General features: G+C 42.1%; 1 protein-coding gene across 1 annotated transcript in view; it reads left to right on the plus strand.

Annotated features, from left to right (window-relative positions):
* The first annotated feature begins 258 nt into the window (after window positions 1–258).
* LOC126548127 (probable RNA-binding protein 18) overlaps window positions 259–19,337 on the plus strand; it is a 60,819-nt gene continuing 41,740 nt past the window's right edge. The window contains exons 1-3 of the mRNA XM_050196242.3: window positions 259–417; window positions 582–673; window positions 16,083–16,296. Of these exons, the coding sequence (XP_050052199.2) occupies window positions 415–417; window positions 582–673; window positions 16,083–16,296 (309 nt within the window). The 5' untranslated portion in view covers window positions 259–414. The remainder of the gene's footprint in view (window positions 418–581; window positions 674–16,082; window positions 16,297–19,337) is intronic.

Genomic DNA, 19,337 nt, shown 5'->3' on the forward strand with positions numbered 1-19,337 from the left:
CACATGCTTCTTCTTTCTTAAATCTCGTGTTCTAAGGCATCCCAATCTCGCTTCGAAAAGTAATGAGCAGTAATGAGCTTCCCTTTGAGTTATCATAAATTGTTTCTTATCTGATTTCGTTTTTTCCTCTAAACTAGTTACTCATGGCAGGTTTCTTATCCATTGCCGCCACCCATGAGATTCTTTCAACCTCTCTGACTTTCCGCTTGACGTTCTTTGTTGCACTCTAGTTCCGTCTCGTTAGTTCCGTCACTCCGTCAGCGCTTCCGCTGGTTCCGTTTCCGTCTTTGAGCCAGCTTTTGTTGAGCGTAGTTTAGCGTTTAGCGTGAACGCGACGGAAAGCAGAAGGGGTTTGCGCTTTTTCCGCAGTGATGTTGCATGACGTTTGTACAAGAACTTAAAGCTTGAGTAGAAATGGTAAGGAGAATGTGAATTTTATTGGCATTTCCATAGGTCATCTCTTCCGATAGCTGTGTCGTTCGCGTTCCGGTGTTCCTGCTTTTGCATGTCTACGGTTCGTTCACCTGTTCCGTGTAGTGTGTGTGTCTAATAATCACGTTTCGATTTTCGCTTGTGCAAAGGACGCCAGGATACCGCTGCCTGTGGAACCATTACCCCATGAGACAGACGACAAACGAATATGGGTCGGAAACCTTGACAGCCGTCTGACCGAGTGAGTTTGGTAGCGTCAAGCTTTCTTAAAGGATCTTCGCAACAACTTGCCTCTGTGCTTGGCATTTATAAAGCTAGCTTAGTGTCTGTCGTTGCTGCATTTACTGGCACTGCATATTTACCCGCCGTTTGCGTTGGCCAGTGGCAACTGCATCTCACTGCCTACATAGGAACCAAATTTAGTGGTTAAACGATGTTTCAATACTGTTTCGTTAAGCGCTGCGCTAAATCAATGCGCGTACCAGACTCCTCTGTTGAAGCTAATGTTGTTATGCTGACTATGGCTTTAAGGCGTCATTTGCTGTTATGAAATTTATTTATTTACGAATACTGTCAGCCCTGTACAGTGTCAAAAGTGAATAAGAATGCGTGTATATATTACAAACGACAGCTAAACCAAGGGTTGTATCAACAGGAAATGGTATGTCGTATCTGGTTGGCTAACAAATGCATGTACCAGCAAAATAGACAGTAAAGCAAAGAAAGCAATGAAAGTAGAACCAGGAAGAAACAAATGACTGCAGTAAAAAAAGCGAAGCACCAACAACCAAAATGACAGCTTCATCGAGAAACCCTTTGTACTTTTATTTCTTATCTAGTTCTTACATACAAGAAAGCCAATAATGCAGTATATAAGTGCATCGACTTATAGGATGATACAGCCACATTGGAAAGGGAATTCCAATCATTGATTATTCGTAGTGAAAAAAATCAACTTAAACCAGTCGACGCAGTGAGCAAAAACAAAGATGAATATTTAATGTCGGTGTCTAGAGGCTTCATTGCAATGAACCTCAAAATAATTGAGCCAGTTCACATGGACATGATTATAAATTATAAGATAGAGGTATTTTTGTCTTTCGTATTTAGTCTTAGATTGATTGTAAGGAATTAAGATTAGCACTTATACAAACCAGAGAGGAGGTATCCGAACAGTGGTAGCTGTTAAGCATGAACCTGATGGCAAGACACTAGATTTTTTCAGGTTTCGAGATATTGCTTGCTGTGTATGGATCCCAGACTATCTTCACATACCCACTGATTGGTCTAACGAGCGTTCTGTAGGCTAAGCTCTGTATTTCTTTGTTTGCAAGATATGAGCTATGCCTGAGGTGCCCACAACGCTTTGTTAGCCATCATCATCATCATCATCATCACAGCCTATTTTATGTCCACTGCAGGACGGAGGCCTATCCCTGCAATCTCCATTTACTTCAGTCCTGCGCCAACTCATTCCAACTTCTGCCTGTGAATTTCCTAATTTCATCACCCCACCTAGTTTTCCGCGATCCTCAACTGCACTCTTGGCGCCCATTCTGTATTACTAATAGTCTGTCAGTTGTCTAACCTACGCATTACATGGCCTGCCCAGCACCATTCTTTTTTAATGTCAATTAGAATATCGGCTATCCCCATTTGCTCTCTGATACACACCATTATCCTCCCGTCTCTTAACGTTACGCCTAACGCTCTTGGTTCCATCGCTCTTTGCAGGGTCCTTAACATGTTTACGAGCTTCTTAGTCAATCTCCAAGTTTCTGCCCCATATGTTAACATCTGCAGAATGCATTGATTGTACACCTTTTTTTCAGTGATAGTGGTAAGCTTCCAGTCAGGATCTGACGATGTCTGCCATATGCACTCCAACCCATTTTTATTCTGTAAATTTCCTTCTCATTATCAGGGTCCCCTGTGAGTAATTGACCTAGGTAAACATACTCCTTCATAGACTCTAGAGGCTGACTGACGATCCTGAAATCTTGTTCCATTGCCAGGCTGTTAAGCATTACCTTTGTTTTCTGCATATGAATCTTCAATCCCACTCTTACACTCTCTCTCTCTGTTAAGGTACTCAATCATCCCCAGTGTTGCTGAACCGGACAATGTCATCTGCAAACTGAAGGTTGTCGAGATATTCGCCGTTGGTCCTCACTCTCTAGCCTTCCCAGTTTAATAGCTTGAATACTTCTTCCAAGTACGCATTGGACAAATTGTGACTCCTTGCCTGACCCCTTTCTTTATGGGTATCTTTCTACTTGTGGAGAATCAAGGTAGCTGTGGAATCATTGTAAATATTTTGCAAGATATTCACGTAAACGTCCTGTACTCCTTCATTACGTAATGCCTCTATGAGTGCTGGTATCTCTACTGAATCAAATGCCTTTTCATAATCAATGAAAGCCATGTAGAGAGGTTGATTGTGCTCTGCAGATTTCTGGATTACCTGATTGATGACTTGGATGTGATCCATTATAGAATACCTCTTCCTGAAGCCAGCCTGTTCTCTTGGTCGACTGAAGTGTTGCACTTATTCTATTGGAAATTGTCTTGGTGAATATTTTATGCAATACTGGAAGTAAACTAATGGGCCTATAAATTTTCAATTCTTTGACGTCTCCCTTTTTGTGGATTAGTATAATGTTGGCATTCTTCCAGTTCTCTGGAACCCTGGAAGTTGTGAGGCATTTCATATGAAGGCCGCAAGCTTTTCAAGCATTATATCACCTCTATCTGATTAAATCAACTGTTATTCCATCTTCTGCCACTTTTCCCCGGTTCATGTCTTGCAAGGCCCCTCTAACTTCATCGCTAGTTATAGAAGGAACCTCTTTAACCTGTTCGTTACTACTTCGAATGGAGGTATGATGGCTGCTCTAGGTACTGTACAGGGCAGTATAGAATTCTTTCACTGCTTTTGCATCTTAAATTGCTGATGATATTACCTTGCTTATGAATAAAGGGAAAATCAGACATCCACCCATTCGTAGCAATTGCTACGAAGGAAACCCATACGGGTTCCTCGAAAGAAAAGCCTCATAGTTGAAGAAAAATGCGTCCTGGTCCGGGACTTTGAGGCTTTTCTTTCGAGGAACCCGTATGGGTTTCCTTTGTAGCAATTGCTATGAACGGGTGAATGTCTGATTTTCCCTTTATTCATTACTTCTCTCCACCTTGCGAGTTTCCGCAGAACTACTACATCAAATTTATTGCATACATCTTGGCCTGTTAGCCTTAGCACATACATAATCTATATGGTCATTCCTTTGCAGATCAGGGTTAAATGGCATACCTAAGAACTTGTATTGAAGTTGTCTTTAGTTCATAATTACCAATGCTGTTAGTCTAGGAGTGTTTTCTTTCTAGAAACAATCATTACTGTTTTAACTAGGTTTAGCTTCAATTTGGATTCATCACCCCATTTTTGTTCTGCAAGTTACAGTCGTAACACTTCTCGGTTTGTTGTGGGTTTCTGTTTTACTCTGTAAGGTATAATCATCTGCAAAAAGCCTGGTTGGTGCATTGCCTTAAAAGAGGGTGCCTGCGATCTGTACCCTCTTTTATGTTGTTCAGGAAATCACAAACAATTCGAAGAAATAGAATGGGGCCAAGTACACTGAGGTATCCCAGATGAATACAAATGAAAGTCTAGATTTTGTTTCCTCCATCTCTGCGTACTGTTCACAAACATGCAAATAAGAAAAGTCATTGCACAAGAGAAGCATTCTTAACCATAATTTTTATTTTTCATAATTTTTCTCCAGAGAACTCATTGAATGCTTTTGTAAAATCTATGAAACTTATGTCCGTATGGCTGCGAGAGTTAATAATTTCCAAAAAGTACAGAACTAATTAGATAAGCTGAGAGGTAGTGTATAGGGCTTTCTGAAGGCCGTGTTGACAGTGTTACATCTCAGCACCACAAGGGCGTTAATTAGACATTTGCCACAAGGCAACCCCCCCCCCCCCCCCCCCATCCATCAGTGCCTATCCAGAAGTTAATGCAGCTTGGACACCAACTGTTGACGGGTCCACAAAAGGCCACTACCCCCACCACTACCTGACAGCCTGAGCTAATGATGAGGGAGCCAACATCAAATGCTACCGAATAATGACGACGACCTTGGATTCGCAGGTTGCTATCCTGCCGTATATTCCATACCATAGGGTTTCGGAGGCAGTGTTACTGCGGAGTGTTGCGAGAGCATGGGAGTGGTATCACAATGGATTCGATGATTGGGATTTGCTGCTAAACAGTCTTTAGATTCGCTAGTTGACTCGCCTAGGGAAAACGACGGTATTAAAAGCAGAGACTTCTTGGGCAGTAAGGACAGAGGGTCCTGATGTGAACTTGACGTTTAACTTGCTCCTGCATGGAGTTGGTTTTCCTAGCTGGAGCCATGTAACCAAGCCAATAAACCCTTTTTCCTTCATTCCTACTACCTGACATATTTGTCGATGGGCTTGGTGGATTGTTTGCCCTAACGCCACCCAAGCTGCAACAACAGCTAACAAATTATGTATGGTAATGTTATTATAAGTCAAGGTATGTTCAGCATAATGTGTTTGACCAGCTTTGTGTGGGTGCTTGCGAGTGAGATTGGTCGATAATTTGTTTTGCTTTCTTTTACTGCCACTTTTAAGGACAAGTTCTTGCTTGCTTGCATGCCCTGGGAAAAGAACCATTGCTAAGGGAGGAGCAGAAAGTAAAAACCAAGTATTTTGAGTCCCATTTGGTGTACCATTACAGAAATTTATTATACTATTCAGTCCTGGGCTTTTCTTTATCTTTACATTTAATAAACAATTAAACACTCCTTGCTCCTTGTTCAGATATTTTAACATCTGTTATAGGTAGCCTGTCTGTTGATGATATTGTGTTCGGTGTATCTGGAGTGTAAACCGATGTAGTTATTGAAACTTTCAGTGGAAGGTTGCATTTTGGGAATGGGATTGACATACCTCCAAAATTTGTCAGGTGCCTCGCTTAGGAACCTAGGGACTGTGATGTTAAAAAAAGACTTTTGTTTGGAGTCTTCCACAAGCTGCTTGCGATCTTTGCTAAGTGATCACAAGCACTCTGGGGTTATTCGTGCACATATTACACTTTCATTGTAGCTTTCTTCTCCCTGTATTATTTCTCTGGTAGCCTGAGGATCTTTGCCAGAAAACCCTCCAGTTGAACCTGAAAAATGAACTTATACTTACTTACATGGGGTGATGATTGTGAAGTTAACCATAATTTTAAAAAATCACCTGTGACAGGTAGCATAATTCTCGCCCTTGAGCTGGATTATTTGAGGAGATGGAGGTTAGTAGCATGAGAAATTGAAACATGTATTCATATAGTTAACGAAAATTCACTGATGAGCTTTCTAATTAATTACATTACGGCACGTATTACAATTTATGAATAGTAGCCGGTGAGTTTGCAAGACGTATCCACTTGAAATGAATCTCCAGGATGACACCTGTTTTGAGATGTTCCCCAAAGTGTGGGACGAAATAAACACATGGGCATTTCAGTTACTTTTGCACATCAATGCATAAAATGTTGTTTTGTTATAAAAGTAAGTGGAACAGCAATGCATTTTTACGGCAAGTTTGGTGGCACATATCTCCAAAACGGTGTTATTGTAGAAATTCATTTCTAGTGGATATATCGCCTTCCAAACTTGCCGGCTACAATTTGTAAATTTGACTATGTGCTGTAAAGTATTTAAGAAGTTAATTAGCAATTTTTAAAAACGAGTTGACTGCGTGTTTAGATTTCTCTTGCAAGTAATGTCCGTCTCTCTAAATAATCCAGCTCAAGGACTAGAATTACGTTATCTGCAACGAATGATTTCTAAAAATTCCAGAAAACTTAAAAATGATTACACCCGTATAAGTTAAATACACTGAATCACTAAGTTAAAGAAATACTCCCAGAAGTCATCTGTAGTGTGATTTGATTGATAAAGCGCAGTGAACCACTCAACAGAGCCCTCTAGAGTTTCTGGAGCACCTACATTGTCAGCAGTGGCGAAGTTAAGACCAAGGCTCTTGAAGGAAGGGCAAAAGCTGCTTGGGGACTTGTTTAAAGACAATACTACCTTCTTATGGTCTGACACACCTCGCTAGGTTCACATGTATGAGCAAAAGATTCCAAATGCAGAGTCGAGGATAGCTGAAGTACTTGCGTAGATTCTTGTGAAATTGTTATTTGGGTTCAACTGTAGCAGAAAATAAGCCCCAATAACTGTTCACAACTAGAGATTTCTATGGTTCCACATGCAAAATTATTACTGTCAATTCCTGTAAAAGTAAAATTATGTAGCAGTAAGATATCATCATAATGCAAATTATTGTCCATAAAGCATTGAAGACTTGAAAGTACTTGAACTGGGACATGTGGAGACCTATACATGCCACCGATGTAAACTGTGTGGTTGTGCAGCATAGTCTTAATCCACAGTGCTTCAATGTCACCCTCAACATAAGAGTATGGGAAAATCTGTGTTTTCACAAAACCTTAATGGAACCCTACCGCCACTTGCATTACAATCCTTTCTAACTAATACATAGGAAGGGGTGTAGCTTCTGTGTAGAGAGTATCCTTATGATGTCAGGTGTCGGCGATTACTATAACATCCAGCTCATGTTCCAAAACTGTTGCTTCTATTCTGTGACCTTATTCACGATGCTTCTCACATTGTTCTTTATTATTTTGAAGGTCGGAAGGTTGCAGCATCAGGCAGTGTCATTCTGCAGTGGTGCGCAACACTTATCATGCTGTTGGGCTTCCTCATTCCAGGTGTAAAGAACATTATTCGCTTTTAACCCTTTCAATTGCCAATAATTCTGTCCATATAAAATTTAGTTTTATAACATTTTTTGTGCCTTCAGAATCATGAAAACCGTACAGCTGCAGACCAAATGAGGAATGTCCAATTCTTCACAAAGCTTTGTCAAACTTACAGAATGTCGACTCCATGCAATAATTTTTTACAGGAACGTCAAATATGCAAACCTCAACTGTTTCATGTCTAGAATACTTGGACAACACCTGTCCAGACACTTGAAATATATGCCTGAATGTACAACATTGTGAAAACAATGAACCCGAGGGCATATAAGCAGCTATCTACTTTCCAACTCATTTTACTAAAGCACTTTATACATATCAGACTTGCAGCACAAGTCCAGTCAGAAATATTTTAAGATCCTTGCAACTCTTTTTAAATATCATAATATTAATATGTGCCTTTGGTTTTGACGCATTGTCTTCCCATGCACATTTGTGCGCATAGCACTTGAAGTGGTTAATTTGTCGTAAACCAATTCAACTTTAGCTCCCTTCGACCTTTCGTCAGATTAAAAAAGCCATAAGCGTTACTGCATTGTGACAATTATTTCCTTAAAGTTCTTGCTTATGCTTATTTGAGATCATTTAGGCTTAGAACAGTTGCTTAGGATTTTACTTTCGTCTGTCTCTGAAGTCGGCAATCCTATGATAGGACATTCTCTACCATGAATTTTTTTACCGAGCCAGTGAATTTGCTCACTGCTGATAACTTTATGATTCAGTATACCACCAAAGGTGTCGGCATTAACTTTTTTCATCAAGATTTCTTCAGTGTCAGTTCCTCCTCCTTTAATCCCTCCCCATGAACGATTTTCTAAGGCGTCTGTCGGCAAAAGACACTAATAGTGAATTCCACTGGTCGATTTAGAGTGCGATTCCAAATCCGTGAAAGAGCAACAAAATTCGGTGCGGGGCGACCCAATCCAGATCGACCAGCGAAAAATAAACATGCTCTGCGTCAGCAGGCGTTTGGTGTGTTGCGACACCACGTACCCGTGCACACGAGGGTTGGCCCCTCCCGCGTGTAGCTGTGCGTGGCTTAGCCGTGTCTGGGGAAAGGGGGATCGGGGGGGGGTTGAGCCAATGCTGGGTGATTGGACCTTTAAGGCCACCCGGTGGAGGCAACACCGATGGCCTCTGCTTCACGTAGACGACACCTCCAGAATGACCCACCTGGGGGAAATCGGCAGTCGCCTTTTCCTGTCTCTGTCTCCTCAAATCTTCGTCTTTATCTGTCACTTTTGACCTTTCCTGTCTTCTCCTCTCTTCCATTTACTTCCTTTCTCCACAGCGGCAAGGGCTAACCTTGTGTGGTTATCCTACCTTGGGTACACCATATTTGGTTATAGTGACGGCGTACGGCTGGCGTCGTGCAGGCTTGTACACAAGCTCTGCCGCGTCCCTTCGTTGGGCTCCGTGGTGGGCGGTCAGCGCTGTTGCCGAACATACACATTTTCTATGGCAGCGCAAGCCTCTGTTGTTTATGATCGGCATCTTTTCAGATGCCGCACCAAAGTACCGTTCCAATTCTCCTTTCGGAGCAACGCCCCATCTTTCCCCAAGTACGATGTAATCCACAGCGAAAGCAACATGCCAGTTAGAAAGCTCTCTCCATTCCTGGTAGCCAAATGCCTGAAAGATAAAATCTGACTGGCATACAAAGCCTCCAAAATGTCTAGCGGAGACCTCCTCCTAGAACTGAGTGATAAAGATCAAGCAGAGAAGCTCACTGAACTTACCAGTATTGGCAACGCGACAGTCACAGTTTCAGCCCACAGAACACTAAATACAAGCAGGGGAGTAATATCTGAAGAAGACTTTAAGGCTTGAGCGATGCGGAACTGTTGGAAGTTTTCCAGGAACAAAATGTTACTAAAGTACAAAGAATAGTAATTCGCAGAAATGACCAAGAGATCCCCACTAAGCATGTTATACTCTCCTTCGGAAAAGCGTAATGCCTACTTCGCTCAATGCAGGGTATGTTAAAGTCAATGTGAGACCATATATCCCGAATCCCAGACAATGTTTCAAGTGCCAAAGGTTCGGACATGCTTCACATGCATGCCGAGGTCAAACAACCTGTGCTAAATGCAGCTCCAATGATCACCAATCTGACAACTGCACCTCTTCGCCACATTGTGTTAACTGCAAAGGAGATCATCCAGCTTACTCGCGGTCTTGCCCTTGCTGGAAAAAAGAAAAAGAAGTAATTGCACTAACTGTTAAGGAAAAAATCTCGTTCTATGAAGCCAGAAAGCAGCTATCGTACCTTCCGCGAAGAAGTTATGCCGATGTGACGCATATGGGGGCAGCGTCACAGAGGCCTCGGGAGTCCTCTGAGCCCACGCGCAGTGGTCCCGCAGTGACCCCTCCCGCCCCCGTGATGGAAGCAGCCGACGCTGCTCCATCCTCTTCAAAGGCCCTGCAGACACCAGTCCCGCAGGGCCCAAAGATCAAGCGAACTCCAAGGCCCGAGACACGTGTCTCGGCGCCAAACTCTCGGTCCTCCAGCGCCTCAGAGAGAGCGATGGAGGTTGATGCGAAAACCCCGGTGTCATTGACACCGAAGGACAAGCGCTCTCGAGCGCGGTAAGAGGGACAAAATCCCAATAACCACTCAAAATAGGAAAGCGATAACCTAAAGGTTAGTGCTCATTTGTATTAGCCTTTTTAAATCCATGTCACCTAACATCTCACCTCTTATTCTTTCCATAGTGCCATTTCTTACCTTTCAATTTCAAAATGGCTTTTATTTTCCATTGGAATTGTAGAGGTCTCATGCACAATCTTGGTGACATCGAAGACATCATCAACAGCTTTTCACCAGTTGCAGTATGTCTCCAGGAAACCAATCTCGGTCCAAAAAATAGTCAAATTCTCAAAGGTTTCGCCGTTGTCCGAAGGGACCGCGAATGTTCCAGCCGTTTGTCATGTGGAGTGGCTATAGTCGTGCAGGGTGGCACTCCTACCCGAAATGTCCAATTGAATACATCTTCAAAGGCCGTAGCTGGCACCATTCTATCCTACAAAACCACCACCATTTGCTCACTGTATATTCCACCTCACACACATTTACTATTAAAGACTTAGAAAATCTAACAGATCAGTTACCGGAGCCATTTGTTTTAGTAGGAGATTTTAATGCTCATTGCACTCTTTGGGGCAGTGTCAAAACTGACGAAAGAGGGCAACTCGTTGAAGATTTTATTCTGTCAAATGACATCTGTCTTTTAAACTCAGGTGCGCCAACTTACTTCCCACCGACTTCCCGCACTTTTAGTTGTTTAGATTTAGCTTTTTGTTCGCCCTCTTTTTACTAATCTTAAATGGGAAGCTCTCGACACGTCATATGGTAGCGATCACTTACCTCCACTCGTCAAACTCCTATCATCACCACAAACCTTAGTAACTAGACCACGCCGATAAAAATTACAGCTAGCTGACTGGCCGGTTTTTATGGAGAACGTGAAACTGGAAAATGTCTTTTCACCAGAGCTTAGTATTGATGAACTTAATCAAAAAAATCACTGAAGTTATAATCTCAGCGGCAGAAAAGACAATACCCCAGTCATGCGGTATTGTGCGCAAAAAGCTAAATCCTTAGTGGACAAACGAATGTACTGAAGCCAAAAAAGAACAAAATAAAGCCTGGGGAATCCTACGGAGGTACCCCACTTATAACAATCTTCTAAATTTCGAACAGGCCAAAGCCAAAGCACGATTTATTCGAAGAAATACGGAGAAATTATCATGGCAAAAATACATATCTTCAATCAATAGTACAGTCACATCAAAACGAATGTGGGACCAGGTGAGGAAATTTAAAGGACACAATACCACTACTTACATGTCCAGGCACACAAACAACACTACAGGACCAGGCCAACTTATTAGGTGAACACTTTTATAACATGTCCAACTCAGCAAACTATTCAAATACATTCTTAAAATATAAAGAGTCGGCAGAGAAAAAGAGACTGCCCACCACTGGGGCTTCAGCTGAAATGTATAATAATCCCCTCACAATACATGAATTAAACAGAGTTCTTTCTGCTGGTAAAAAAACGGCAATAGGTCTTGACCGTGTCCACTACACAATGCTGGCACACCTATCTGAAGCATCGGTTGAGGCACTTCTTAAATTCTTCAACAAGGTATGAGAGTCTGGGGCAATGCCTACAGATTGGAAAAAAGCGGTAGTAGTGCCTTTTCTAAAACCTGGTAAATACGCAACGTTCCCTAGCAGCTATAGATCCATTGCACTAACAGGTTGTCTAGCCAAATCCTATGAGAGCATTATAAACATAAGACTCACGTTCATCCTTGAAACAAGAAGCCTAATAGACAAGCACCAGTGCGGGTACAAAAAGGGCTGCTCCACCACTGACCATCTCGTGCGACTCGAGCATGAAATACGTGACACGTTTCTTCACAAGCAATACTGCCTCGCGGTTTTCTTTGATTTAGAAAAGGCGTATGATACCACATGGCGATATGGAATTTTGAGAGACTGGCTGACATGGGAATTCGTGGAAGAATACTAATTGTCTATGCGATTTCATGTCAAACCGAACATTTCAAGTACATCCTGGCACAATACTCTCTCGCGCACATTCACACTAGAAAATGGCGTTCCACAAGGTTGCATTCTGAGCACGACGCTCTTCATTGTCAAAATGAACTCTGTAAATAAGATCATCCCATCATCTGTTATGCACTCAATATATGTCGACGATTTGCAAGTGGCTTGCCGCGCCTCAAACTTACCCACCTGCGAACGACAACTTCAAATAACGATAAATAATCTTACACAATGGGCTGACAAAAATGGTTTCCAGTTCTCAACACACAAAACTGTTACAGTTCTCTTTTCCCAGAAGCGAGGGTTACACTGCACTCCAGCTCTCACATTGCATGGTACAACGCTGCCGGTCAAAGAACACTACAAATTTCTAGGTGTAACTTCTGACACAAAACTGAACTTCCTGGCCCACATTAACGCAACTAAAATTAAAGCAAATAAAGCACTAAATATCGTCAAGGTTTTATCGCATAAGCACGGGGTATCTGACCGAACATGTCTACTACGTATATACCGATCTCTTGTACATAGCATCCTTGACTACGGCAGTGCAGTTTATGGTGCAGCTAGGCAGTCCTACATTAAGCGACTTGATCCAGTTGATAATCTCGGCCTACGACTGGTGAGTGGTGCCTACAGAACATCGCCTGTACAAAGTTTATACGTTTACTGCAATGAGCCTTCATTGCAGCACCGCAGAGCACAACTTACACTTTGCTATGTATTAAAAATTCGGTCACCACCACAACATATATGCTACAACATCGTAACACAGTGCAAATCATGAGTACACTACATAAATAAACCAAACATGATTCCGCCACTCATCTTATGACACGAACAATACTGTCATACTTATGATGTTCCTCCTGAAGCCCTGCAGGTTGCCGAAAGGCCACCAAGATTGCCCCTGTGGTGCAATTTTACATAGCTATGTGACTGGACGTTAACACATGTAAAGAAAAAAGACGTTCCACAAGAACACATAATACAAGAGTTCCGAGCTAAAGAAAATTATAAAAATGACATGTAATTTACACTGACAGCTCTATAACACAAGAATACGTAGGTGTCAGGATTGTAACGAAAAATTGGAAAAATAGCATTCGGATAAATAATTATTCTTCAGTGCTTACCACCGAAGTTTAAGCGATATGGATGGCAGTTAAGAAAATTACTACCGACAAGCAGAAGAATGCTATTATTTATACCGACTCGTTAAGTGCCCTAAGAGCCCTAAACTTAAACTCGGCATCTGAACCCCTGCTTGGCGATACCTTAAACATAGTATTTAACAAGAAATACGGAGGAACCATACGATTCTGCTGGGTCCCAAGCCATGCTGGGATAGCAGGGAATGAAGCTGCAGATAGAAGCGCATCCATGGCAGCACACAAAAGCATAACACACATAACACTTCCATACAAAGACAGTATCCGAGCGGTTCGTAAGGCCCTAGCATCAAAATGGCCACAAGAATGGAACTTGTGCATAAATAACAAGGTACATATGACTAAACCCCTGCTTTGCGAGTGGAACTCATGCATTCACCAAGAACGGTTCTATGAGGTAATGTTATATCGACTTTGAATTGGACACACGCATCTAACACACAATTTTTTATTTTGAAACGAAAACCCACCGACATGTGAGAAATGTCATGAATCGCTTACAGTAACCCACATCATTATATCATGTCCACACACTAAAACACAGAGGCGGAAATATTTCAAAAATTTTTATCACTTACATATACCTTTGCACCGTGCCTTAATATTGGGCGATAATCCACTAGTGCCATTCACTAACTTGTTCGAGTTTTTAGATGAAACCAGTTATCTACATTGACTTTAAGGTAGCGCAGCTATTGCTGCCTTAACATTGGATCTTATACTGTCCTGTGTCTGGTGCAGCATGGCCTTAGTCGCTTTTACACCATTAAACCCGAATTAACTAACCATATCAAACAGTGCTTCAAAAAAGAGCTGAAAGCAGCCGAGTCACTTGGCCAATCCGGAAGTGACAGCAACGCATCATCAGAGTACCAGTTAAATCTTTCTCTGCCCAGGAGATCAACGAGGAGCGCTCCGTTGTGGAGTGGGTTGATCCATATCAACCTGTGGAAGATGTAAACTTGCACTAGATCAACCGGTGAAAATCATCATAAAGTGCTTGTCAGTTTTACCAAGACAGTCTTCAAGCTTGGCGAGCCTGTTATAAGCAGCAGCCATAGCTTTCCAGTTTATTTTTCATGATTACAAGCCTGCTTTCCATTTCAGACAAGTTCGCATCAGTGGACACTTGCTTTTCTTGAATTTCATAAATTTTAGGTTGGGTTACTTTGTTATTGTAGGACTTCTGTAACCATACCTGCGGTAGTAAGTCTAGGAAGTCTAGGATTTTCTTCGTGACTAGGTTGCTTTAACGACAAGCCTGCCATTGAAAAACATTCACTTATACAATTCAGAACAGAGTGTGGACATGGCAACACAACCAAACAAATATAATCGGTATAAAAGCATATTTTCTGTTCCTCACTTGCATGAAAAGAGGGACATGAGGTGACATAGTCACGGCACTGTTGCCGTTTCCACTGAAGAATGTAACTGCTGATGCCTCTTTTCAAGCCAAGGAGCATGGAATGCTGCTGTTGCCCTGGTGACATCATAGTGCTCGAAGATGGCACTTAGAATGCACTGTCCACAGGTAATTCCAATGGTTGTGTGCCATGGGGGAAGCTTACCTCTAGCCATACATACGATTTCAGCTGTGCTTGCAGCCAGCAATGTTCTTTGTTTGTGTGCAGTTTTGATCCCAATGCTCTGAAATAGCATCCAAAAATCTTCTGCAGGCAAAGAGGCACATGAGGTGACATAGTGACAGCCCTGTTGCCATGTCCACTCTGTCCACCGACTGTGAACATGACATGCAATAGGTTGTATGCAGTGCTTGTAGCGCTTCATCATGCATTACGGTGGTATCGTCGTATCACTATTATGCCGGCTACGGCTCACACATTGTGATCTCAAACTTGCTGTTAAGTTACTAACATACATGAATTGCATATGGCTACAAGAAAACCTGGTGATATCACAGTTCATTAAAACATTGAGAAGTTATTTATATGGTGCTCCTTTTGATAAGGCTTCCAATATTGTGTTTCTGTCATGCTCTAAGAGGGACTGACAACCGATTTTTAAGAACCTAGTTTTTTATGGCGCAACGCAAAGCTCACCCTCGGTAGTGTTTACATCTGAGATGGTTGCTTCCAAAAGCGCGTGGATATTTAGTAAGCAGAATTTTTCGATCTGAGCATCCTCTAAAAGAAGTAAGAGTCTCTACTCCAGCAACACTGAGAAGTGAGAGCGATGTTGATAGCCCGCCCCGCAAAGCCACCCATCGTTCGGCTTTCACAGGAGTGAGTGTGTAACTGTGGTTAACCGCCTGCATTTTGACCTTTTCAACCACTTTTGAAAACAAGAAGCTGGTGCAATAAGTTTGCGCTGTTGTACAGACATTTCTTATATTTGTACTGCGTTTTTCCCCCAAGTACACGCCTACGTCGTGACTGGCTGGCCCCCGTCGTCGTCATTCTGTCGATAGACGAGCCAAGCCAACTCATCGAAGGTGAAGGCAGTGTCACTTTCTACTCACTACAAACAAAGGCTTATCTGCACATTGCAAGTCAGGAAAAACTTCCAATAAAAAGTATACTGCATTTCAATGCTAATAAAAAGACCAGTAACCGCGTACACTAGTAGAAGGCCTCATGGTGGACCTATTATGCAGCTTCATGTTTTTGCCATGTAGGGCGCCATAGGTCATTTTTCGCTACCTTTAGTGATGAATTAAAAATATAAATCCACGTTTAATGAGAAAAACGTGCTTGTTTTAGCCACTATGATAGGGAATCATTCCATCAGTGTGGCTATCTTGATTAATGTTCTGAGCGGTTGTCTGTCCATTTAAATTGCCATCATCTTTCTTGTGGACCTTTATAAAGATTCTCTCTCTCTCTGCAATATGAATATGGTGCCTAAAGATTTTATTTAAAAGAACTCTGGTGGGGAAGGGGGGAGAAATTACGAAGGTGTCTTGAGGTTGCTTTCTGCATCAGTTGGTTTCTAAGAAATGTGTGTCCACATTATGGCTTATCAGAGTGCTTGATTGTATTGCCAAGAACTTTCTTCTTTTCTTTTTCAGGTTTCAGCTCATCAAAGTACTGAAGAAGTATGGCAATGTTAAGAAATTTGACTTCCTCTTCCACAAGGCTGGTCCTCTGAAGGGCCATCCCAGAGGCTACTGCTTTGTCACTTATGAAACCAAAGAACAGGCTGAACGTGCTCTGAGCTGCTTGCATGGAAAACTGGTTTTCTCAAAGACACTTGTGGCAAAGTGGGCTAATAACGTCCCAAGTGTGAGTATGCACAGCAGGTTTTGCTCCAAGGAACTGGATCTATGTTTAAGCTCAAGAAAGTGAAGATGATAATTTTTTTTACTTTCAGGTAAAGAAAGCAGCATGCATTCCTTAGAAACACTGGGGCTTTGCATATATCAGGGGTGGGAATCCTTTGCCAATCGCACCAGTATGGTGCAGGGCATTGTCGTTTCTCTGAGAGGTCATACAAAAGTACCTTTCATACTCTGGCTGCCAGTGGATGCGAAAATTCATTGTGAGCCCCAGATGCCACAGTACTTCTAGTGAGTCTCGTACTTGCAATCAGTCATGTGCTGAATCTGGGTTTGAGCTAGTTGATGTGTCATATTCAAGAAATTCTAAGGTGCAAACTACATGGAACAGAAAAAACGTTCAGGGAAGCACTCATCCTGTCCTATGTGTTCTTTGTCCACATCTACAGTGGAATGTCAATAAACGGAAATCTCTTAAACGGAACTGCTTCTTAAACGGAACACCATCTTCATGGTTGGTTGATTTTGTATTCATGCAATTGTATTCAGCTTTTTCTCTCAGTAAATGGAACTTCTGATAAACGGAACCAATTTTTCTGGTCCCTTGAGGTTCCGTTCAAAGAGAGTCCACTGTAGTTTGGGCTATAGAATATCTTTAATCAGTTACGTTGTTGTAGCTGTTATGCGGTCACAGTCTTAACACAGTCTCCCCATAAAATTCTGAGCAAGCCCACCCCCCATAGAAAATCCAAGAAAGTTTGCATGTGGGGAAGGGGGGGGGGGGGAGGGGGGGCTTGTTCGCTCGCGGATGAAAGTTCCTAGAGCTGTCTGCCCAGAATCCAGCAGCCAATGAGCTACGCCTATACCTAGTCCCAGCAATCTCAAGCTCGCCCAGCTTGTTCGTTCGCTTCCTTCAACGTCAATAAAATCAAATGTAATGCAATTTAAGCGCGACATAATTGTGTACACGTTGTGCTGAAGGCACTTCGTTATGAGCTGCATGCAGTCATGTCCCAAGCGCCTCCGGTCTCCCATTTGACGGCCCAGTGAGCTAGGCCTGACAGCTCATAGTCATCGGCGCTCACCACTGGCGCCGACACTGCGGACGTAGCCTTGCTGAAACACATCTACGCTGCTTGCATAGTCTTGCTTATATTGAGGCAAACATGTTTGTTTTCACTTTATTTGCAAAGTCATTCCGAGCGTCCATGAGTGGCGCCGGTTCTGGGCAGAGCTACGCTACCATGTGTCCCAAATCGTCGTGTGCAGCAAGTTGGACTCCGATGCATCGTATGATGGATTGCACGCATAATCGTGCCATGTGTCTCGCGCTTAATTCACGTGTTGTTGTTGTTGCCACGAAACATCGCTCGTACTGACGAGGGGGATTGGTCACACTGGATCGACTGAAACTTACACCCAACAACTTACCAAAAGGGTTAAAGGTGAACATTTAGGACAAATAATTTGGCAATTAACTGGAAACACAGATTTTGAGAGTACCTATATATAAACTAAGTAAATAAAAATAAAATGAAACAGGAACGAAAGAAAAATAATAATAAAATAAAGTGTCCTACGGTCGGTACCCTAGCAGTGTAACCTTCCGGATGCTTCAATGAACTTGTGCAAAGCACTAATCATAGAACCATGGCTTGTGCCTAATTGACAGGCACCGAAAGACAAAATGTTTGGTGTTGTGAGTACTAAACCCAGTTTACTAGTTGGAAATATGCAGAACATTCTGCAGAGGAAGGAGAAGTGGCGGCAAAAAAGAAAAAAAAGATCAATAGTTTCTGGTTCCTTACATTGCATTCATTCTGGTTCATTCATTACATAAAGAGCAGAGGTTAGTTATGGATAAACCATATCTATGAAAGTAAAAATCTAGGCAGGGAACTCTACAGTGGAAACTTGCTAATGTCGTCTCGCCTTGGCGTGAAAGGCATTTGCTTGTGTTCTACCAAAATTTTAGATGTCGAAAATCATCTGCGGAAAGTATGGATGATTCATTACAAGTCAACGATAAAAGGCATTTGAATCTAGCTCCTGTTATAAAAGAGAAATCAGGAAGAACATTTAAGACCGGACCACTTAGCGATGACAATGCGAGCAAGTCAGCTGATTCATTCAAAAAGATTCCACTATGTCCGGGAACCCAGACAAAGCGGGCATCAGTCTGTGACAAGAGTCAAAAATATACTCAACAGGTGTGACCGATTATTAGAAGTTAAATGTGTACAGACTGAAAGCACATCTGTAACCATTACTACTTTAGAGTTCTGTGGACCCAATTTTCGGATGGCCAGAATTATCACGAGGAATTCAGCAAGGAATATTGGAGTGTAATCAGCGAGACAGAGAGCAAAAAACTAGTTAAGCTGATTTGAAAAGATGCCAACACTGGCCTTCTCTAAATTTTTTGTTGGGTCCGGTGAAATTGTCAAATGAGAAAGAAGTTGATTAGATAATCTTCAAGTAGACCTTCAAGTATACGGGCACAAAGAAGTTTTGCATGTTTTGGAAAAATGTCATCAAAGGTAACTTTTAACTTGAGTGAATTAGATTTTGGAGAAATCAAGTTCGGTAGACGAACTTGAAGTTTTGATAACAGCCCTTGAACAAAAACAACTTGTGGTTGTTGGTAAGGCCACCAACCTGTTATGAAATATGGTTCGGAAGAATTGATGAAAACGGGTTGCATATGGGAGAGAGATGCATCATAATGCTTCAGGAAGGTTAGGACAGTAGATTGCTTAAATCTGCATTCAAGTGGAATAATTCCAGACTCCAGATAAAGCACATTGTTAGCCACAAAGCCAGGCAGCCCAAGGCAGAGGCGTAACACTTGCCTTTCCAGTGGTTTTAAAGGTCTTAGTTTGTATGCTGCATATCCTGAAAAAAGAATGCAGCCATATTCGAAAATGGAATGGACATAAAGATTATAAATCATCACAACATAGCTCTATGCATCCCTGTGTTTTTATTACTGTTGGAATCGCACCGCTGGCACGAGTTGTTGCAAACCTCAGTGCTGACGCCCGTTAT

Source organism: Dermacentor andersoni, chromosome 1 (assembly GCF_023375885.2).
Source record: "Dermacentor andersoni chromosome 1, qqDerAnde1_hic_scaffold, whole genome shotgun sequence".
Taxonomy (NCBI): Eukaryota; Metazoa; Arthropoda; class Arachnida; order Ixodida; family Ixodidae; genus Dermacentor; species Dermacentor andersoni.